Source organism: Portunus trituberculatus, chromosome 35 (genome assembly GCF_017591435.1).
Source record: "Portunus trituberculatus isolate SZX2019 chromosome 35, ASM1759143v1, whole genome shotgun sequence".
Lineage (NCBI taxonomy): Eukaryota > Metazoa > Arthropoda > Malacostraca > Decapoda > Portunidae > Portunus > Portunus trituberculatus.
Window position 1 is genome coordinate 19,801,895 of NC_059289.1, and position 22,460 is coordinate 19,824,354.

A 22,460-nucleotide genomic window follows, 5' to 3' on the forward strand; every position below is an offset into this window, starting at 1 on the left:
TTCTCACATTTAACTACTATTACAGATTTGCATTTCTATATTTCTTCAAAATGTATGAAAATTTATGTCTGCTTGAATCAGCAAGCTGATTTTTCACACAATATACTGGAATGCCACATCAGCACATGCTTTTCAATTTTGCAGCACACTGCAGCAGGTGCTGAAGGCGGTGGACAGTCTCTCAGTAGCCCAGGATCATGTCTTGAAGACTTCCGTGCTACACCATTCATTGAATGCAATGGAGCCAGAGGAACATGCCACTACTTTGCCAACAAATTCAGTTTCTGGCTTGCCACAATTGAGGACAGAAATCAGTTCTCAAGGCCAGTGTCAGAAACTCTAAAGGCTGGAAGCCTTTTGACAAGAGTTTCAAGATGCCAAGTTTGCATGAAGTACTAGCATGAGAATATAAGCATAAAGCTTAGCAAAGAAAAGGTTATAATAAAGAAATACTAGAGCACAAATGACTGACTGACATAGCAAATCTCTGATACTCTAGTGATATCTCAATTGAGCTTTTCTGCTTGTAGATTAATTTTATTTGAAATTAGTGTAAATAGATTTTGTGTCAATGTCTAGTCTATGTGGCTTCTTGCAGAGTGCATTTATGAAGTTCATCATAACAAAGATACTGAAAACTATTTAAGATTTATATTGTTATTATCCATGCATACAAAGTATATAATATATACAAGTATCATGCAGGGACCTTGCTCGTGCCAAATATTTCTTTTTCTTTTTTGTTTTCTTTTAGCAACATTCTGTGTCACCTATTTCTGCTCAAGTGTCCTTTGGCCTGGATGGGGCCATGAGGTACTCAAACCAACATTCTTGAATCTCACCAAACTTTTTTTTTTTTTTCTCCCATAAAAGGTGCTATGTGAACCATTATTATAACAATAAATATAGGGTGTATTTAAAGCAGATTGTGAAAATTTTTATAAAATTGGGTTTCCTTAGAGATTAGTTTATGTTTTCCTGGTGCTACATGTCGATAAGTATAGGTTAAGCTTAATGTGAATGTTTATATCTTTCTTTTTACTTTCCAGTATATTCAGGGTGACACTGCCATCAAGAATTTCCTCTATGAGGTTTTTCTTGTAATTTAGGAAAAACTCGTGTGAGGTCTTAGTACTGCACTTTTAATTTAAAAAGTGTGCACTTAGCAAAGAAACGTGTGAAACAATTATCTTTATATATATATATATATATATATATATATATATATATATATATATATATATATATATATATATATATATATATATATTTCCATGTCACTGCCATTTCTTCTTTGAATTAAATAACTTGAAGAAAGATGTTAGTTTGTATTTCTGTAAACCCCTAGTTTATGCATGATGTTATTGTTAATTTTTACTTATTAGCTTAACAAAATAAATACATTTCTCTTAGTCATGCATTTGCATTCAATCATATATGCAGCTACTAGAGACGTGAAACAGGTGCATATGTCATGACTATTCCAATGACAAGTGTTTACACAGCTGACAGCAACTAAGGCAGTGTCTTCTTCAGCTTTTGTAAGGTCCTTCATCTTTAGCACCATCTTTGTAGCTGTCCTTTGAATTCTTTCAAATATCTGAATATCCTTTACATATGTGGAGACTACACCACTGTTGCATATTGAAGTCTATGTCTTATCATAGTGGTTATAGTTTTTTTTTCATCATACTCTTATCCTTGTAATTAAATGCCATCCTGATATTTGTTAGTGTCTTATATTTTGAAGTAAATAACCCATTTACATATCTTTCTTGGGTCAGGGTGTATTGTATAACCACTCCCAGGTCTATATCTTCCTTCCTCTTCATTTATAATCTCTTCTCCCATTTGGTATTTGTAATGTCCTGTCTCCATATCCATAGTTATCCAGTTTAGCCTAAAGTCATGAATATTTCTTGCTTGAATCACAGTTTCATTTAAATTGTTCCAAATTTCTATGCTTATGTTTGGAAAACTATATTTCTTAATGTCTCTTCTATTTGCAGTCTTTTTCAATTTCATGCTGTGTCCCCTTTTATTTCTTGAGTCCCACACCAATAAATCTTCTTTATCAACTGTGTCCATCCTCTTTTCATGCCCTGTACATAGCAATTAGGTCTCATCTTTCTCTCCTCTGTTGCAATGCTGGAAGTTTTAGTCTCTAATCTGTCCTCATAAGTTAGGTCTCAAACTTGGAACCAGTTTGGTTGTAGCTCTGAATCATTTCTATCTTCCTTATATCTTTCTTATTATGGGTTAACCATATAAGTGCAGCATATTCTAGTGTAGATTGAATCATGTATTCTATTAGTTTTTTCATTATCTCTTCATCAATGTAGGTAAATGGCCATTTCATTTTTTCATACTAACCCATATGTTTCCCCTACTATATTGTTTACATGTTTTTTCCAGCGATAAATTGTCATTTATTGCAATACCCAGGTCTTTTTCTTTTTTTGTTTTCTGAATTTCTACTCCTCCCATAGAGTAGGGTCTTGTTTGTCTTCTTTTGCTTTTCCCTAGTTCCATCACTGCACTTTTTTGCATTAAATTCAATTTCTCATTTCTTGCTCCACTCATGTATCTTATTGAAGTCTTTCTGTAGCATTTCGCAATCCATGTCATTTCCCACTCGTTTCAGTAACTTTGCGTCATCTGTAAATAAGCTTATACAACTGTCCACCTCATATACCATATCAATAATATACACTATGAACATTACTGGGACCAGAACTCTTCCCTGTGGAACTCCCCTTACAATTCTTCACCATTTTGGTTCTTAACCTTTATTACTGTTCTCATTTCTCTGTCTTTTAAGAAGTCTTATCCAATCCAGCACTTTTTCTTGTAAACCACTTATGTTTTTAATTTTTTCATAGCAATCTCTGATGCAGTATTTTTATCAAAAGTTTGTTTTAGTGTGTGTATTTACCTAGTTGTATTGTACAGGGTTCAAGCAGGGCTCATAGTGTTCCGTCTCCATGTCTCCATCTATCCAATTTTTCCTTAACCCCTTCGCGCTGGATATTAAAAAAGCCCGCCTGTATGATATACGGGTGGTAGTGCCGCCAGCCGGGAAACTCGTGCAAGCTTGTCATACTTGTCGCCTTTGTGTATTATGCTGCTATTTTTAGTCACTATATCGCCTTCAAGAGGAAAGTGGACGCTTCTCTCTTGAGAGAGAGAGAGAGAGAGAGAGAGAGAGAGAGAGAGAGAGAGAGAGAGAGAGAGAGAGAGAGAGAGAGAGAGAGAGAGTGACATTTGCTAATATTTTAGACACAAGCGGGACGCATGTAGCTTATCTTCGAGAGGAAGAGGGGAGGAGGGAAGGAGAGGAAACGAAGGGAGGAGGGAGAGAGAGAGAGAGAGAGAGAGAGAGAGAGAGAGAGAGAGAGAGAGAGAGAGAGAGAGAGATTAGAAAATTTGTTTTGTATTTGTGTGTGTGTGTGTGTGTGTGTGTGTGTGTATTTACCTAATTGTGTGTGTGTGTGTGTGTGTGTGTGTTTCATAGCAATCTCTGATGCAGTATTTTTATCAAAAGTTTGTTTTAGTGTATTTACCTAGTTGTATTGTACAGGGTTCAAGCAGGGCTCATAGTGTTCCGTCTCCATGTCTCCATCTATCCAATTTTTCCTTAACCCCTTCGCGCCGGATATTAAAAAAGCCCACCTGTATGATATAATGGGTAGTGCCTTTTCTGGGTGTGTGTGTGTGTGTGTGTGTGTGTTTCATAGCCCAAGCGAAAACTCGTGCAAGCTTGTCATACTTGTCGCCTTTGTGTATTATGCTGCTATTTTTAGTCACTATATCGCCTTCAAGAGAGAGAGAGAGAGAGAGAGAGAGAGAGAGAGAGAGAGAGAGAGAGAGAGAGAGAGAGAGTGACATTTGCTAATATTTTAGACACAAGCGGGACGCATGTAGCTTATCTTCGAGAGGAAGAGGGGAGGGAGGGAAGGATAGGGAAACGAAGGAGGAGAGAGAGAGAGAGAGAGAGAGAGAGAGAGAGAGAGAGAGAGAGAGAGAGAGAGAGAGAGAATTAGAAAATTTGTTGTTTTTGTATTTGTGTGTGTGTTGTTACGTTCACCGGTTAAACTGGTAAGACTGGCATCGGGGAGCCGGTGAACAATAACAATAAAAAAAAAACACTGCAGGTTCAACTGGTGAGAAAATGCAAAGGGGGCACTTTAAAAAGCTATTTTAATAACCCATAATGATATTGACACACATAGATATAACATGAAACATGAAACACAGATATATAACATGAAACACAGGAAAATGACATACACATATACATATAACACAGTAATAAATACAACAATAAAGAACCCAACTTAATACCTAACAATAATCCTAATCCTATATAGAGGCAATGTGGAAAACACGGACGAGGGGAAGTGATACTTATGCGGTGTCGCAGTGGTGAAGTGCTGGGTGATGGTTGATCCCACGGTAGACCCAAGAGGCGTTGTGTTCACTGGTTGAGGCCTGGACCTCAACTTGCTTCCAGAAAGCCAAGAGCTGGCTTAACACTTCCGGTTGAGTCGAATGGGGCCGCGTGAATCCAACTTCGGGACAGTAGCGGGCTTCATGAAACGGTGACGTGGAGGGTTCATGAGACGGTGGCGTGGAAGGTTCACGAGACGGTGACGTGGAAGGGAGGCGGAGAGGTGGCGAACGAGGTAACAAGCGGAGGAGGTGATGGTAGTGGAGTATGTTACGGGCGGGCTGTAACATTTCCTCCCCCCTAAGACCTCCGTAATGGGCTCATGAAGGAGGTGAGACGGGAGATCTTGATAAGGCGTCGGCGATGATGTTGTCCACCCCTTGATATGGTGGACTTCAAGTTGAAGGTTTGAGTTAACAAGGCCCACCTAAGAATGCGTTGGTTTCGGTTCTTCATGGCGTGAAGGAAGGCCAGAGGATTGTGATCGGTGAAGACCTTCGTAGTTTGAGGACCAGGATGAAGGTAGCACTCAAAACGTTGGAGCGCCAGGACGAGTGCCAGAGCCTCCTTCTCGATGGTGGAGTAGTTGAGTTGATGTTTCTTCAGCTTGGCGGAGTGATAGGCGATGGGATGGAGGATGACGCTTGTGGGGTCCGTTTGTAGTAGGACAGCACCCACTCCAACTCCACTCGCGTCCACTTGTAGATGGAAGGGGCGGGAGTGATCCGGCGTCCAGACCACTGGTTCCGAGGAGAAACGCCTTGAGGTGTTGGAAGGCTTGGTCACAGGTCGGGGTCCAGTGGAAGGGGACGGAAGTGCTGATAAGGTCCGTCAGGGGGGGCGGCTAGGGTGGAGAAGTTCCTACAGAATCTTCTGTAGAAACCAGCCATCCCCAAGAACCTCATGAGAGCTTTCCTGGTGGTAGGGACAGGGAAGCCAAGGATGGCCTCCACGTTAGCTCTCTTGGGGCGAACCTTGCCGTTCCCCACCACATGTCCCAGGTAGACCACCGTAGACTTCCCGAAGGTGGACTTGGCCAGGTTGATTGTAAGCCCGGCTTCCTGCAACCGACCCATCAGCCTCCGAAGACGGGTCAGATGTGTCACCCAGTCGTCCGAAGTCACCACCAGGTCGTCCAGATATGCAGATGTTCCCTCCAAGTCCTGGGTGATGTAATTTATAGCCCTCTGGAAGGTGGCGGAGCATTAGACAAGCCAAAGGGCATCACTGTGTATTGGTATAGTCCGAAGGGGTGATGAAGGCGGATATTATTTGGGCCTCGTCCGAGAGGGAATCTGGTAGTAACCTTTAAGTAAGTCTATAGTGGTTACAAATTTGGCTACTCCTATACTATCTATAAGGTCCTCTATCAAGGGCAATGGGTAGGAGTCTGGCACCGTCACTTTATTTAATTTCCTGTAGTCGGTGCAAAATCGACTACTACCATCTGGCTTAGATGTTAACAGGCAGGAGAAGCCCAGGAGATATACTAGGTTCTGCAAGGTGATGACAGAGCAGATAGTCTACCTCTTTTTCATCAAGTCTCTTTTAATGGGTGAAATGCGATAGGCTGGTTGTCTTATAGGCTTGATGTCATTAGATATTAATGTTATGTCATGTTGGATAGTATTACAAAGTCCTGGAAGGTCACCTGTGATTTCAGAAAAGTCTAGCAATAACTTTTAAGATCAGACTGTTGTGAAGGTGTTAAGGAAAGAAACACCTCATCAAGGTTGGACATGATTTGGCTGTTTGAGGGGCGTCCTTTAGGTGACGAGAAGAGGAATTCGATGTCGGACTCTTCCTCGGGGGCACAGGACCAGACTCCTTCCTACCAGACATACAGGTACAGTGCGAGACAAGTCGTCCTCTGGTTCTCTGGAGTGGTAAGGTTTCATTAGATTAATATGAACTAGTTGGGAATCCTTACGACGGTCAGGAGTGTGGACCACATAATTTAATGGACTTAGTTTTTGAGCCACAACATAAGGTCCCATGAACTTACTGTGAAGAGCATTGCCTGGAGTGGGGAGAAAAGTAAAACCTTGTCTCCTGGTTTGAAACTTCTCATGACAGATTTGGGAAGAGAATTCTGTTGCATTTTAGTTTGAGATTTGAGGAAGTTTGATTTAGCAAAGATCTGACTTCACTGATTTTATTCTTAAGGTTACTGATGTAGTCAGACACACTGGGGCTTGAAGGAGTATTTTGAGTAAACCATTGATCCTTTAATATTTTGAGAGGCCCCCTGATCTGTCTACCATAGAGTAATTCAAAAGGGAGTAACCTAAAGAATCTTGAGGAGATTCTCTTAAAGCGAAGAGAAGGAAAGAAATACTTTCATCCCAGTCTCCTTGATGCTCCAAGCAATACTTCTTCATCATGGATTTTAATGTTTGGTGAAACCGCTCCAGACAGCCTTGGGATTGGGGTGGTAAGCCGAGGAGGTAACATGGTCGATGTTTAGCTCATTCACTATCTGTTGGAAAAAATGGCTAGTGAAATTGCTACCCTTGTCAGACTGAATTTGTTTTGGAATTCCTACCGAGGTGAAAAATGTATTAGATGTTTTACAATGGTCTTTGATGTGATGTTCTTAAGAGGAATGCTTCAGGGTACCTGGTAGTGGGATCCATGAGGGTTAACAAATACTGATTCCCTCGTTTGGTTTTGGGTAAGGGCCCTACGCAGTCTAGAATGATCTTTTCGAAGGGCTCCGTCTGAACTGGAATAGGCGTCAGAGGAGCTGGCACAAGGCGTTCGTTAGGCTTACCCACAATTTGACATATGTGACATGTTTTTACATAGTGTGACACATCCTTTTTCATTCCTAGCCAAAAAAAATGTTGAAGAGCCTTCTTGTAGGTTTTTTGAATTCCTAGATGACCTGACAATCCATCATGAGCTAGTTCTATAATGGCTGGTCTTACAGACAAGGGGATAACAACTTGATGTGTTTCTGACCAGGTGTCTAGTTGTTTCAGTTCAGATCTGTAGGCATGCATCAGGACTCCTTCCTGATAATAAAAACAAGGCAATTTAGACATATCCTTTGTCTCACTGGCAACATGTCTGATCTCAGCCAAAGTGAGATCCTGTTCCTGAGCATTAATCAAATTCTCCTTTGAAATAATGTTATTGTACAAGTTGTCAGTAGAGGCAATCATTGGTGGAGGAGGTGATGAAAGGGCAGGGGGACTTAGACTAAGACCTGGTGACTGCACACACTGGGAAGAAGTGAGGGGATGTTTCGTCCAGGGTCTTAGTGGGACTTTCTGTTAAGGGAGAATCAAGAACAATTAAGTTTGGAACAGCCAAGTTACCCGCAAGATCATTACCCAGTACAAGATGTACCCCCGGTACTGGCAGTTCACCAGGTTCAATGGCTACCTCAACCTCTCCTGAAATGAACGGGCACTGTAAGCTAATATTAGCCAAGGGATAGGAGAGCTGTGATTCGAGACCTGTAAGGATCACCTTCTCCCCAGTGAAAGCCTTTTTGATGTTAGGGATGACATCTTCCCTTAAGATGGATTGGGCAGCACCTGTATCACGCAGAACCTTGACATTTATTGCCTTGTCTTTACCATCAGTCAGGGACACTTTACCTTGATACATGTACGAGTCATAAAGTTCTAGAGGAGAGTTGACAGGGTGTTAAGCGTTTTGGTTGTATGAAGCTTAACTTTGTTTGATTAGCAGGCCTCCTGTAGGTTCTGTAGGCCTACATACAGTTATTAAGTTTATTGTTTTGATTTACTGTCCAGCCGAGCGGTTTTACTGGTAGTTCTAGTGTTTCTTATCAACCCAGGTGTACAAGGAAAACTCAGTTTATAAAAGTTAGTATATTATGTACAAATTTACAAGTGCTGTCCACACGCCACGTACAAGAACATGCGGCAAACGTGTTTTAAACTCGGGAAAGTGTTTGTAATGTCACTGAGTACACAGAGTCACTAAGTTCCCGCAGCACAGTTCACAGGCACACACACTTGACACACACCCGCACTTCCCAGTCGCCAGCGATCTTCCTTCTGCCGGCTGCCCGCGCCCACTGCTGCCCAGCCTCCAAGGTGCTGACACAGGGCGTCGGTCATGTGACGGGGAATTTTCCATGAGGTGTATGGTGTCGTGCATTACCTTTATTTCTCACTGGTAGTGATACCTATATAAAATGCATCCTACCCATAGAGACTACATTAATTTGGATTAGTTATCTGAGACAATCATGAATGCAACGAACCCCTAGTTAGTTATATGGAATAGAGAAACACTGTAACCCCTGTCTAAAAGAAAAGACGAGCTCAGCATTTATACATGTTGCACCACATTACGAGAGATTGCATCAGATTCCTATATACTTATGTACAATGGGTCCTACCTATTCTATGGCGGGTACAAGGGTTAGCTAGGGCCACTGGTTTCTTGTTCTCAAATGTGTTAGGTTTAGGGGCCACAAAAGAAAGTTGACGTTGAGAGGCCTTGCAATTTGGGTGTCTACATTTTTGGATCGTGTGTCCTGGTTTCTTACAGTATGTACACCAGGGGGAATAATATGCATTTGGCGAGAATCCGGTCGGCTTACCACCCGCGCCCCCAAAACCTTCCCCAAAGGAGGACCTAACATTAGATAGTGAACCACAACCTCTACTACCCAGGGATCCCATCAACAAAGCAAACGCATCAGCCACTTTAGCGGCAGACATAAGATCACTCTCTCCCCGTTCTTCCACATGCCTCAGAATATTAAAAGGTAACTTGTTCTTCCATTCTTCCAGGACCATTAGATTGAGCAACTCCGAAAAGGTGGTAATGTTAAGGGCGGCTAACCATTTCTTAAATTGTCTTAGTTTCTCACAAGCAAATTCAACATAGGTGTGAGACTCTGGTTTCACATACTTTCGAAACTGTTGTCTGTATCCATCAGAAGTGATAGAGTAGGCGTCTAGAATGTTACCTTTGATCTCTTCATATTGTACCTCATCACTAAGGCCGTTGTATAACCTATAAGCTTTTCCTACTAGCTTAGGGACAAGGAGAGACACCCACTGATCCTTGGACCATTTATTCCTATTAGCAATGCTCTCAAAAGCGCGAAATGACCCGTCAACATCAGATTCATCAAAAGGGGGAACTAGCGGAGCAGCTGTAGCAGGATTAAAGCTTGCTAACTTTTTCTTTATATCTATTTCTTCCCCTCTAAACTTAGCGTCATTTCATAGGGCTAACTCCTGAATTTCTAACTCTTTCTCCTGCCTTTTAAGTTGTAATTTTAATTCTCTCTCTTTGTCTTTATCTTCTTTTTCTGCCTGTAGTTGCATGTGTTTTTCCCGTAGTTGCATTTCTTTTGCTTCTTTTTCTGCCTGTAGTTGCATTTGTTTTTCATGCATCCAGTATTCTAGTTTAAGCTTCTCAATTTCCCACTGACTTATCCTACTCTTATCCTGTTCTTCCTGGGGACTGTGTATTATAGTCCTCGTAGAGGCTGACATGGGAATTAACTCTTCTATGGCATTTCCTAGCAACTGACCTTCTTGCACTAGATGTTCAACAACTACATTCTTAATGACCTCTTTAGTCATCTGAGACGTGATGGGAACATCAAAATGTTTAGCGATGGTCTTCCATTGGTCCTTTTTGATATTAGCACCTTTAAGTTGTTCCAGAGAAGGGTCGGCACAAAAATCTTCAACGTTAAACTGAGCGGAAGCCATATTAAATAGATGTTAAACCACAAAAAAAAAAAAAAAAAAAAAAAAAAAAAATGATAAGCGAATTACTTAAGTGAGGAACTTGGCAGAGTGATAATAAAGGCAACCTTGGAAATTACCTAGATTATACTTAAGTAAACACTTATGAGTACAATCACTAATGAGGGGTAAACTAGAGAGTTACGGCATTAAGAGGGATCCGGATTACTCTAGTTACGAGACTTGAGAGTGAGGAGCGAATTGTACTGAGACTTGTTATTGATAAGGAGGCGGATTAGTCTGAGAGACTAGTTAAAATGGCCGATTCTAACTAGCGAGAAAAATGATCCGCGAAGTGGGGGATTGAGGGTTCGCATGAACATATGATGATCCCAACACTTGGATAACACTTATTACACACCTGCCTATGTGCAAAAAATAGAGATAAGTGCTATCGGTGAACACGCCTTTCTACCTGGTTTCCTGCTCTACCACTGCTATGCGATACCAATGAAAGTCATGAAGCACGTTTAACCCAAAAGGAGCTACTTGATCGCACAAAGGTAAATTTAAACCACACACAGAGTAAGTCACAGAAAAAAAACACATCAAAGTCACAACACCACAGAAACACAAGCAATCACAGAAAAAAAAAGTCACTGGAAAAATGGAACACTGAACATGGGTTATAATAGTCCTGTCACGGTCGCCAATTGTTACGTTCACCGGTTAAACTGGGTAAGATTGGCATCAGGGAGTCGGTGAACAATAACAATAAAAAAAAAAAAACACTGCAGGTTCAACTGGTGAGGAAATGCAAAGGGGGCACTTTAAAAAGCTATTTTAATAACCCATAATGATATTGACGCACATAGATATAACATGAAACATGAAACACAGATATATAACATGAAACACAGGAAAATGACATACACATATACATATAACACAGTAATAAATACAACAATAAAGAACCCAACTTAATACCTAACAATAATCCTAATCCTATGTAGAGGCAATGTGGAAAACACGGGACGAGGGGAAGTGATACTTATGCGGTGTCGCAGTGGTGAAGTGCTGGGTGATGGTTGATCCCACGGTAGACCCAAGAGGCGTTGTGTTCACTGGTTGAGGCCTAGACCTCAACTTGCTTTTCAGAAAGCCAAGAGCTGGCTTAACACTTCCGGTTGAGTCGAATGGGGCCGCGTGAATCCAACTTCGGGACAGTAGCAGGGCTTCATGAAACGGTGACGTGGAGGGCTCATGAGACGGTGGCGTGGAAGGTTCACGAAACGGTGACGTGGAAGGGGAGGCGGAGAGGTGGCAAACGAGGTAACAAGCGGTGGAGGTGATGGTAGTGGAGTATGTTATGGTCGACCTGTAACAGTGTGTGCGTGTGTGTGTGTGTTTTCACGAATGTTACAAGGCGGGATGCATGTAACTTATCTTTCGAGAGGGGAGGGAAGGAGGAGGAAGGAGATGAGAGAGAGAGAGAGAGAGAGAGAGAGAGAGAGAGAGAGAGAGAGAGAGAGAGAGAGAGAGAGAGAGAGAGAGAGAGATGGGAACAGTCTATGCCATTGGGTAATTTTAGACACAAGGCGGGACGCATGTAGCTTACCTTTAGTGATGGGTGGAGACAAGGATGGTGGGAGGAGCACTAGGATTTCAAGGACAGCATACGGAGTGTGTAGTTGGTATCCAACACACTATATGGGAGAACTGAACTGAAGAAAGCTCAAAAAAGAAATATGACGTCTACGTAGGCGTCACCGTATTTGCTACTGGGGCTTCATGACGCCCACATAGGCGTCACCATATTGAAGGGGTTAAAGTTATGCACATTATGTGCTGTAACAACTTCATTATTCAATGCATGTGTGTGTACGTATGTTTGTGTATTTACCTAGTTGTATATTACAGGGTTCAAGCAGGGCTCATAGTGATCTGTTTACATATCTACATTTATGCAACTTTTCCTTAAATTTGTGCACACTTTCTGCTGATACAATCTCTTCATTTAATCTATTCCACATGTTCAAAGTCTTATGTGGAAAACTGAACTGACTTTTCATAGTCTTCTTAGAATGTCCTCTTGTTCACCTATCTCCATCCTCCCATCAGTAATACCAGGTCTTGTCTATTTATCTTTTCCATATGGTTTACTAACTCATACATCGTGATCAGGTCTCCTCTTTCCTGTTTGTCCTTCAAAGTTGGTAGTTCCATTTCCTTTGGTCTTTCTTCATAGTGAAGATCCTTTATTACTAGGACTATCTTTGTAGCAGTCCTTTGGATTCTTTCTAGTTTCTTGATGTCTTTCTTTCTGTATAGTGACCATACCACTGCTGCATATTTTAATCTAGGTCCTATCATTGTGGTTATGATCTTTTTCTTTATACTCTTATCCATGTAACTGAACACTACCCTGATGTTAGTGTCTTGAATGTTGAAGCAAATAGTCCATTTATGTCTTTCAAGAGTCTTGTATAATCACTCCCTGGTCTATCTCCTCACTCCCTCTCATTATAATCTTTCCTTCCATTTTATATTCCCACATAGGTCTTACTTATTTCCTTTATATGGCATTTCCTGGTATTAAATTCTATTTTCCAGTTTTAGCTCCATTTCTAGATCTTGTCAGTATCTTTTTGAAATTCCATACAGTCACCAATGTACCTTATTATTCTCTAAAGCTTCACATCATCAGCAAACAAATTTATGTAACTACTCAAACCCTCTTGTATATTGTTGACATATACCTGGAACATAATTGATGCCAACACCAAACCCTGTGGTACTCCACTGGTAACTGTGTTCCAACTTGATGATATTGGATACCTCTTATCATTGTCCTCATTTCCCTATCTGTTAAGTAGTCAATCATGTAATTTAAGATACTTCCCTTTATTCCTCTCATGTGTACTATTTTCCATAGGAGTCTTTTATGTGGTACTCTGTCAAAAAGCCTTCTTAATATCTAGATACACGGTGTCAACTTATCCATCTCTGCATTCTACTCTTCTATTACTCTTGTATAAAAGCTTAGTTAATTTGTTATACATGATTTCCTTTTCTGAATCCAAATTGGGAGTAACTATTTCAATTCCCTCCAAATATTTTAGCCATTTGTAATTTGTAAAAAAAAAAAAAAAAAAAAGTGAAATCACAATGGAAAAAAGTCACAAAGTTGCAAGTCACTCTGGAGGGAAGCCATAAATAGTCACAAAGCCACCATCTCACCAGATCTGGTGGCAAAACTGCAAAGTCAAAGTTGTAACTGAAAAAATTAAAGTCACATCCAGCTCTGAGCAGGGTAACATGTTTGGTACCAAGGATGATTGTGATGTCCTCATCATTCGATGGATAAACCTCCACCTCATACCTTATTTGCACTCTACCTTTTTCCTGCTTTAAATTATATAATTCAATAATAATAAAGTACATATTTCAATTTTTACAATAACAATCTGTTTAGTAAATAAATAGTAGGGAATCTCATTTAATATTTTTTTCTTTTTCACTATTAGGATAGGGTGTGTTTGCAGTTCTGCTGGTACAACCTTGTGTACATTATTAAGGGTGCTGGTTGCCTGTTTGTCAGTTTCACAGTTTCATTGCAATGGGATGCAATACCATCCAAACAAGCCAGATTGGTTGGTGACTTACTTGACAATGAAAGGAATTCCAAATATGACTTAAAAATTACAAAAAAAAAAAAAAAATAAATAAAAAAAAAAAAAATAAATAAATAAATAAATAAATAAAAATAGAAAATAAATATGTAAATGAATAAATAAATAAAAGAATAATTAACTAAAATTAATAAAAAATTAAAAAAATAAATAACTAAAAATTGAGGCAGCATGGACAATGGAGTGATATCTTCCTCTGGTTGTCACTTAATTTTTTTTTTTTTTTTTGTGAGTATATATGTGTGGGTAAGAAATGCATTCTGTTGTTCTACCACAATACACCTATGTAGCATTGCTGTATATTGGCAACTAATAAATAAGGATCACAATACTACAAGAATTTGCTGTTTTATGATATATTATATATATAAATATATATACATATATATATAACAGTCACATGTGAAAAAACCTACTTTAAGCTGGCAAACAACATAACAACTGGTATGTACCAATGGTTCACCTCTATCAGTATGTCTTCAGGAATATTTTGACATTTCATTACAATTTTAGTTAAAAAATATAGTTCAAATCTACCAAGTCAGTCACTGAAATGGTATCTGGAATGAACTTTTACAAATAATATCTACTATTTTTGTTTTCTTTCGTCCATTAGGCCCTGTATTATATAGTTTAAATGCTCAGAAAATTTAACAAAAGAAAAATTACTGATCACACGATTACGTGCAGCAGTACCCATAGTGTCCCTGTTACTCTTACCAGTAACAAAGGTCTCCATTGCTTCTGCAAAAGCTTCTGGAGCCTGGTCAGTGAGAATACCTGTCTCTCCACTCACCACAGTCTCTCGTGGCCCTCCACTGTTAACAGCAATGACTGGTGTGCCCAAATACATGGCTTCCACTGGCACAATACCAAAGTGCTCCTTGTCAGGAGTATAGAGGAGACACTTAGCTGCTCTTAGTAGAGCTACCTTAACCCTGTCTTCAGGAGACTTCAGAAAAGTAATCTTGTCCATAATGCCTAGACTCCTGGCAGTGTTAATTAACTCACAGTAATGCTCAACATTTTCTTGCAGATGATGGTCATAGCCGCCTGCCAATACCAGGTGTAAAGCAGAAGCATGCTGCTTCCTAACTTTCTTTACTAATAAACTGAAGGATTCTAGGGCAAGATTTAAATTCTTCTTGCGCTCAAAGCGATTCAAAGACAAAAACATACAGGTACTGTCAATATTTAGACCAACATCATGCAAGGTAAGAGAGGAATACCTGTCAAATTTATCAAAGTCTAATGAGGGATAGAGAACTGAGGGTATAGATCCAATTGAAGGAAATGTATTATGGTAAACTGAGGCAGTGAAATAGCTGTTGACCAACACACAGTCAGCTTGCCTGGTGGTGCACTCCTCAAGAGTGTCAAGGATATATCTATATAACTTCTTAAGCACAGTGCTACGCTGGGTCAACAGCTGATCTGGGAAATGACAATAAAAGAGTATTTTTGCCTGCCGCCGAAGCCTAAGAAAGGGGATGCAGGCGGATACCTGGTCCACAAACACAACATCAAAGGCCAGACCACTAACCAACACCAGGTAGAGTGCCACGTACACCATGCGTAAATATGCCCACAATGCCATGAAGCGGCCACAGATGGAACGTGGCAGCCAATCTCCAACACAGGTTACTTCTAGCTGGCCATCAGTGGTCTCTGGGAAGCAGTGAGTTGGATCATGATGTGCAGTAAACAGGTACACTTGATGGCCCTTCCTGCGCAGTGCCAGGGCAGCATCTACCACCAGGCGCTCAGCCCCACCAATGCCCAGGTCAGGATGAACAAATGCCACTATCACCATCTTGTTCACCACTGGAACCTTAGCAGTCCTCAGATTCAGCTTCTGGAATATCCCTGTTACTGCAGGGATGAGTAAAAGGCACACATTCAGAAGTGATCTGCAAGGATATGATATGCTTTTTCATGTAAAAGGGGAAAACAGAACAAGGGGAACAAAAATTATTAAACAAAATGAAACCTCCCTCTGGAACAAGTTCAGGTCATGGGTAAATGGAAATACAGAAACAGGCAGGGAGTTCCAGAGTTTACCAGAGAAAGGCATGAATGATTGAACATACTGGTTAAGTTTTATATTAGAGAGGTGGATAAAATAGGGGTGAGAGAAAGAAGAAAGTCCTGTGCAGTAAGGTCATGGAAAGAGGAAAGGCATGCAGTTAGGAAGATCAGAAGAGCAGTTGGCATGAAAATAGTACTAGAAGATAACAAAATATGCAATATTACGATAGTCAGAATGAGGCAGAAGACGGTCAATCAGAGGAGAAGAATTGATAAGACAAAAAGCTTTTGAATATACCCTATCTAATAAAACAGTATAAGTAGAGCCCTATATACATGAGAATAATACTCCATACATGGGCAGAAAAGGCCCCTGTACAGAGTTAACAGTGGGGGGATGAGAAAATTCAGAACGCCTAACTTCATAGATTCCTTGCAGTGTAGCTATGCTGTAGGCTATCATTGGGTAATACAACTCAGAATGCCTAACTTCGTAGATTCCTTGCAATGTACCTGTGCTGTAAGCTATCATTGGATAACATAAGAGAATGTTGGTGTGGCAGACCATTTTATTTGGGAAAATATATGTTCAATGTGTAGATCCAGCTACAACTGACCAATGCTTTGGAAATTAATACACCTAATCAAATCAACATACCCTAACCTAGGTTAGATCCCCTCAACATAAAAATCCAGGATTCACCCCTGTAACTATGTGTAAACAGATATTTTCTACATACATTTGACAAATAAATGTTATTTCTGTGCTTGTTCCTCTTTTACTAAACAAAAATAAAATCTATGACATCCTTCCCATCATCTTGCACAAAGTCCAATTTGGTACTCATTTATTTCCCTGTAAAGAGACCAGAACTTTTTCAAGGAGTGTGCTACATCCTTGATGGTGTCTGCCGCTTTAATACTTTGGGCTACACCAGACCACCCACCCCTGCACCAATTTCAAGGTATGCCTTCTACCCCATCTCTATCACCGTGATCATCATAATGTACAATTTATCTTGCAGGACTGGCTTTTCTGACACCAGCTTAAGCAGGAAAATCCTTTGAGTCTCAGTTAGTGGAGCTCTTTTCATCATTGCCATGATCATGCTTAATTAGTGAGCACATAACATAACATAACATAACATAAATAATAGGATAACAAAGGGCCACCAGGGCCCATCTAGGTTATCCTGTATCAGTCGCACAGCGACCTCGTCATCAGTACTTAAAGATACACTCACAAGTACACAATACATTATATACTAATTCTAAATATTTGGCCCATTAACAGGGCTAAGTCCTGCAGTGAAATCCTCTACAATTTGTGGTCCCCATACATGGGGATCATGTCTTGTTTAACTATAGTAAATTTCTTATAAAAACTATCATGCAGTGCTATACATAATTATAAATCTAATAAATTTAAGTGCTTATCTAATCTGTTTTTAAACATTGTCAAACTAGTGCTATTTACAACCCTCTCTGGCAATGCATTCCAGAAGTCTACCACCCTATGACTAAAGAAATATTTTCTTATATCTAACCTGCAGCCTTGCTTTCTAATCTTCCTGCCATGATTTCTAGTCCTACTTCCCCCTCCTCTAAGGTAAAGAAAGATCTCACATCTATGTAGTTTGTATCTGAGCACTGGCCTAACCAACAATTGTATTTGTACAGTCAGAAAGGATATGAACATTAATCAGTTGATCGGTTAGGGACAAAAAGTGCATCTTTAGAGCTGCCAACGTGTGCAGAGAGTGATGTTGATGTTTGGTCTTACACAACTACATAGTGTCTCCTTATCCAAGTTTAAAAAACTTGTTTGCAAAGTTAGTAAGAGGAAGCATGATGTGAGGTTTGCTGATGGTACATACTTACTTATACTAACATTTAAAAAATCAGCTGTTAGTCTGGTGATGTAATTTTTTAAGTCTTTCATTAAGTTGGGTTAATGTTCTATCTAACGAGGTAGTTTGGAGGGTGCAGGGAATGCATACATATTATAAACAATTACCCGAACAACTGACCTAATTTCATGGAGGGACTTTCATGTTCTGCACAAAACTTATTTATCAGCATCAATACTAAATGGGTAATTTGCGAGGGAAAGTGTATAGAAGATATAACAACTTTCTCCAGTATTATCTTCGGGATGAGGTGACGGTCAATTTGCAGTTTCATCCAACCGTGGAATCTGTGATGTGGCTATTGTTTTTAAGGTGAGAAATGTAATGAAATGATTGATGGTATATGTCATTTGTCACAAATTAATATTTTTACAGTTATGACGAACTCCAACTTATGCCTACCTCTCATTCCCAACAATCTTGGGGTACCAGTGGGAAATCAGGGGTTTTGGGAGGGGGAACATTAAATCCAGTGATGTGTTTTGCAAAAGAGGTCGGAAACCAAGAATATCACATAAAAAACTGAAGCAAACCTAACTAAACCTAACCCAACCTAATCTAACCTAACCTAACCTCAGGGGCCGTCGTGATTGGTGGAAATAATTATGCTTTTTTTTTTTTTCATTGGCCGCCGCTTCAGTTCCAAAGAACAGAACCAATCAGCGTAAACAATTAAGCGCATGCTCAGACAATGGTATGTCACGGAGCCCGCCGAGCCGCCGCGAGCGCATGACAGCATCAGTGTGCGGCAGGGTTTGATGCGGGAGGCTAGTTAGTGTCACGGCTCATCACCAAAACACCAAAACACGCTTAAATTTTAAAAAATCTGTGTCGCCATTCAAAAAGGTTGCACCTAGTATATATGGGGTTCAAATTACTCGTAATCAGAAGCTCTATCTCTTGAGGTGGGTAAAAAACACGTAGCTGATTGTGGTGAAATTCTGCAGTAATACCCTTCTTTTGCAAAAGTACATCACTCGATTTAATGCTCCTCCACTCAAAAACCCTGATTTCCCACTGGTACCTCAAGGATCGTTGAAAATCAGAGGTAGGCATAAGTCGGAGTCTAAAATACAGTCTTAACTCAAAAAAATATTAAATTGCGACGAAAATGACATATACCATTAATCACTTAGCACTACCATAGTATACACATCCCATCACTTACTATCAGCTGACACAGTTTCAACTGCTAGCTTGAGGGATGCAGTGGTTCGCCACTCGCCACTGTCGCCAGATAGACACTGTTGCCAACTTGCCATTCTAGCGAAAGAACTCTCTCCGAGGCAATGGGAAATTGCCATTCTTTTTCATTACTATAGGAAAACTAAGAAAGAACCGATGGTTTGAATTATGTAAACCACATTATAGTATCCCTAATATGTAATGTAGACCTACTAATAACGGTGTTAATGCGTTTCCAGGAGAAATTATGGCAAAAAGATTGCTTTTCTCGTATATTACATGGCAAGAAACAAATAGTGAAGTACAATATCAGTGATTGATACTTTTTCAAATACCCAGTGACATGAAATCACACATCATTTTAAATGAGAGAGAGAGAGAGAGAGAGAGAGAGAGAGAGAGAGAGAGAGTATTAAATTTGAGATGCATGTGTTAATTGCTACACAAAGAAAAATCAACATTCAGGCCAACTTTCACCAGATATACAGTTTATTTATCCTTCATTGAAATGCACATGTATATAACATAACATAACATAACATAAATAATAGGATAACAAAGGGCCACCAGGGCCCATCTAGGTTATCCTGTATCAGTCGCACAGCGACCTCGTCATCAGTACATGAATATTCACATAATATGTAAATGACCTTGTTTAGTCATACGTATACGTTTGCCCCAAAAGCTTCCCACTTCTCACCCAAGTCGACCAAAGCTGGAAAACACTGTATTATCTAATTTGTATGTATGATTTACCGTCTAAATCTTGCCACGACAATTACGACTCTTTTAATGTCACATATATTGTAGGCAACCTGAAATCATTGACATGAAACGGAAAATGTGGAACGTATAACTCGATCGGGCGTTCCCATGTATTTTCAATGGGCGGCTGATAGGGCCGTACCAAGAGTCGCGAAGGCCAAGGCACGGACCTTCCCTTCGACCAGCAAGGCAAAGCCTTCGCCCTTACCTTCAATCCGTACCAAGAGTACCAAGGGCCGCGAGAGGTCTGCCGCTACCATGAGTTGGTAACAGTTGTTTCGGTATTGGTATGACTGTAATCCGGATTTAAGCTCCACGAACGACAACAAAACCACAGTGCGCGCTACAAGAATGGAGGGAAGAAGGTGTGACCGGGCCAAACCACTCACGCACGAGCAGAGAATAATGATTCTCAATCTTGTAAAAAAGAGAATAAAGACTTGCAAGACCGCTCAACAAACCCAGCTAGCCTTCACAAAAAAAAAAAAAAAAAAAAAAAAAAAAAAAAAAAATTAGCTTGGGAGGCGATCACCAAGTCATTTAATGCCATTAACATTTTTTTTAATATTAAGATATTTATAGCTAAATAAAAATTCAAGATTTTAGCATCAGCTGGTGCTGAGAGAGAAACTGACAATGTGAAAAAGAGGCAGGCTCAGGTAGTGAGTAACAAGCCCACATGTGATCAGAGTTATTGAATATCTGTACTCAAGCATTCCTTATTGAAAACCTGGCTTGCCACACACAAATGATTTTTATTCTTTTCAAGTTTTGTACGTATATGTATAGCAGTTTTGAATGTTTATTGTTGTTGCTCATTTTCACTATGTATTTATAACAGGTTTATTCAACAACTCTGTAGACTGCAGTGTTTTCATAATTTCCAGAATTCTTAACTTTCTTTTTTTTCTGTATCCTTCCATTATCCTTAAAGTGGTAATTTATCATGTGTTCGGAAATCACTGTCTTACAAAATCCATATCAAGAAGCAGTGGTAATTCATTACAAGAGTTGAGAAATTTGTATTCTTTGGGATCTGCTAGACCACAATTTGTATGCATATCATTAAGAATTCCATAGTTAACACATTAGTATAGTCAATCATGAATTACATTAATCATGGCCTGAAATGGTTTGGATACAGGACTATACATCTTGAGAACTGCAATACTGTCAGGTTACCTATACTTAAATCCTTGCACATCACACCCAACTCAGTGAAAAGTTATCTGTTGACTTAGCTTTAACATTATTGCACTCAATGCTTATGTCACTCACTGTCTTTGTTGAAAGAGAGAGAGAGAGAGAGAGAGAGAGAGAGAGAGAGAGAGAGAGAGAGAGTTTGATAAGAAGTCCTGGGTTAGTGTGAAGTGGGGTGCTTGTGAAATTCTCTGTCTACATCCCTACATACATCTTTGTGGTTTCGTTTTAAACCTGCTTATACAGGCTAGTATCTACCTTGTGACTGGCTTTTCTTTACATACTTTGACTGCCTTCTGTCTGTTGGCAGTTCACCTGTCACTTCCTATTCTCCATTAACCCATGCACATATTTGGTCTTTAATAGGCTTGGATGATGAGCTCACTAAAGAAAATATATATTACCATGAAATAAACAGTGTAACTTTCCTGACAAACGAAAATAAGCTTCATAAAACAGTTAGGTGGCGAGCTTTCTGGATCCACTGCGTTCTTCCACCTCGTGATTTTAAGGTGATCCTTCACTATTATAAAAAGAATAGTAACTTAAGTGGAAACATAACTATCGGTTTTCCGAGATTGAAAATATTACTTGATGTTGATTTTAGTTCATACTATTTGTTGGTCACTCCAGCTTACGAAAATTATAAAATAATTCTTTGAAGGTCATGTGGAAGACACGGGGGCACCCATGCCTTCCCTTCGACCTTCTCTCTGCTCTTCGTTCCAATAATGACAGCGACTCTTGGTACCACATTACCTTCCCTTCTACCCTCGACCTTAAACCTTCGTGACTCTTGGTACGGGCCATAATGTTTTGGGTGTAGAAGCGAGAGCAAGAGCTAGCCAGATACAAGGCCTTGGTCAGATAATACACTTTAGCCAATCGTGGGACAAAAACTCTACCTAACCTCTCTCTCTCTTGATATTTTATTTACAGCAAAAGCTATGTCTCTGTTAAGGCGAGTTCACATGTACCAATTTGCGATTGAAATTGCCTGCATGCTTCCTAGCTGCGTTGATTATCATCCCTGTTATTTTCCTAGCCCTTCCTTCATTTATTCTCATCTTTTTCCTCCTCCTGTCTCTTCTTTACTTACATCCAGCCCTAGGTAAGAGTACCCTCCACATTGCTATTGAACTCTATCACCTACTATATCTGATATTTCATTCTTCCTTATAAATGCTAGCTACCTGTAATAACTCCTCCATCTCCTTACTCTGTGCCATTTGCACTATGTCATCAGGATAGGCTAAGCAGCCCAGTTTCTTATCCCCAACTTTGACTCCCCTCCCTGATATCCTGATCTTGATCTTGATGCTACAGGTGACGCAGAATTTCTTCTGAGTCAGGCCTTTGTATCGGCAGCGCCTGTAGGGAAAATAAGAAAAAAAAAAACACACAACAAAGAGGGCAATCACCATCTTTCACACCACTAGTTCCTGCATCTAGCATGCCACATTCTCTCCAGGAACTCTTTTACAGCCTCAATCATCCTCCCCACAAAGTCCCAGCAGCACCACCATCCATTCCCTTCCTG

General features: G+C 40.0%; 2 protein-coding genes across 5 annotated transcripts in view; one reads left to right on the forward strand and one right to left on the reverse strand.

The window, feature by feature from the left end:
- Window positions 1-2,083, forward strand: part of LOC123513289 (collagen alpha-2(IV) chain-like) — a 208,483-nt gene extending 206,400 nt beyond the window's left edge. For both annotated transcript variants that reach the window (XM_045270367.1, XM_045270369.1), the window contains exon 27: window positions 145-2,083. In XM_045270367.1, coding sequence (XP_045126302.1) covers window positions 145-399 — 255 coding nt within the window. In that variant the 3' untranslated portion in view covers window positions 400-2,083. The remainder of the gene's footprint in view (window positions 1-144) is intronic.
- Window positions 2,084-14,172: 12,089 nt separating this feature from the next.
- On the reverse strand, window positions 14,173-20,189 carry LOC123513292 (alpha-1,3/1,6-mannosyltransferase ALG2-like). 3 transcript variants are annotated; one of them, XM_045270374.1, is made up of 2 exons: window positions 19,929-20,189; window positions 14,173-15,704 (listed from the first exon to the last, which is right to left on the reverse strand). In XM_045270374.1, exons 1-2 carry the CDS (start codon window positions 19,978-19,980, stop codon window positions 14,422-14,424), a joined length of 1,335 nt encoding a protein of 444 aa, XP_045126309.1. In that variant the 5' UTR covers window positions 19,981-20,189; the 3' UTR covers window positions 14,173-14,421. The 3 variants fall into 3 exon arrangements, with proteins under 3 accessions (XP_045126309.1, XP_045126308.1, XP_045126307.1); XM_045270373.1 differs by lacking the exon at window positions 19,929-20,189 and adding an exon at window positions 18,939-19,072; XM_045270372.1 differs by lacking the exon at window positions 19,929-20,189 and adding an exon at window positions 17,891-18,386.
- Window positions 20,190-22,460: the final 2,271 nt, after the last annotated feature.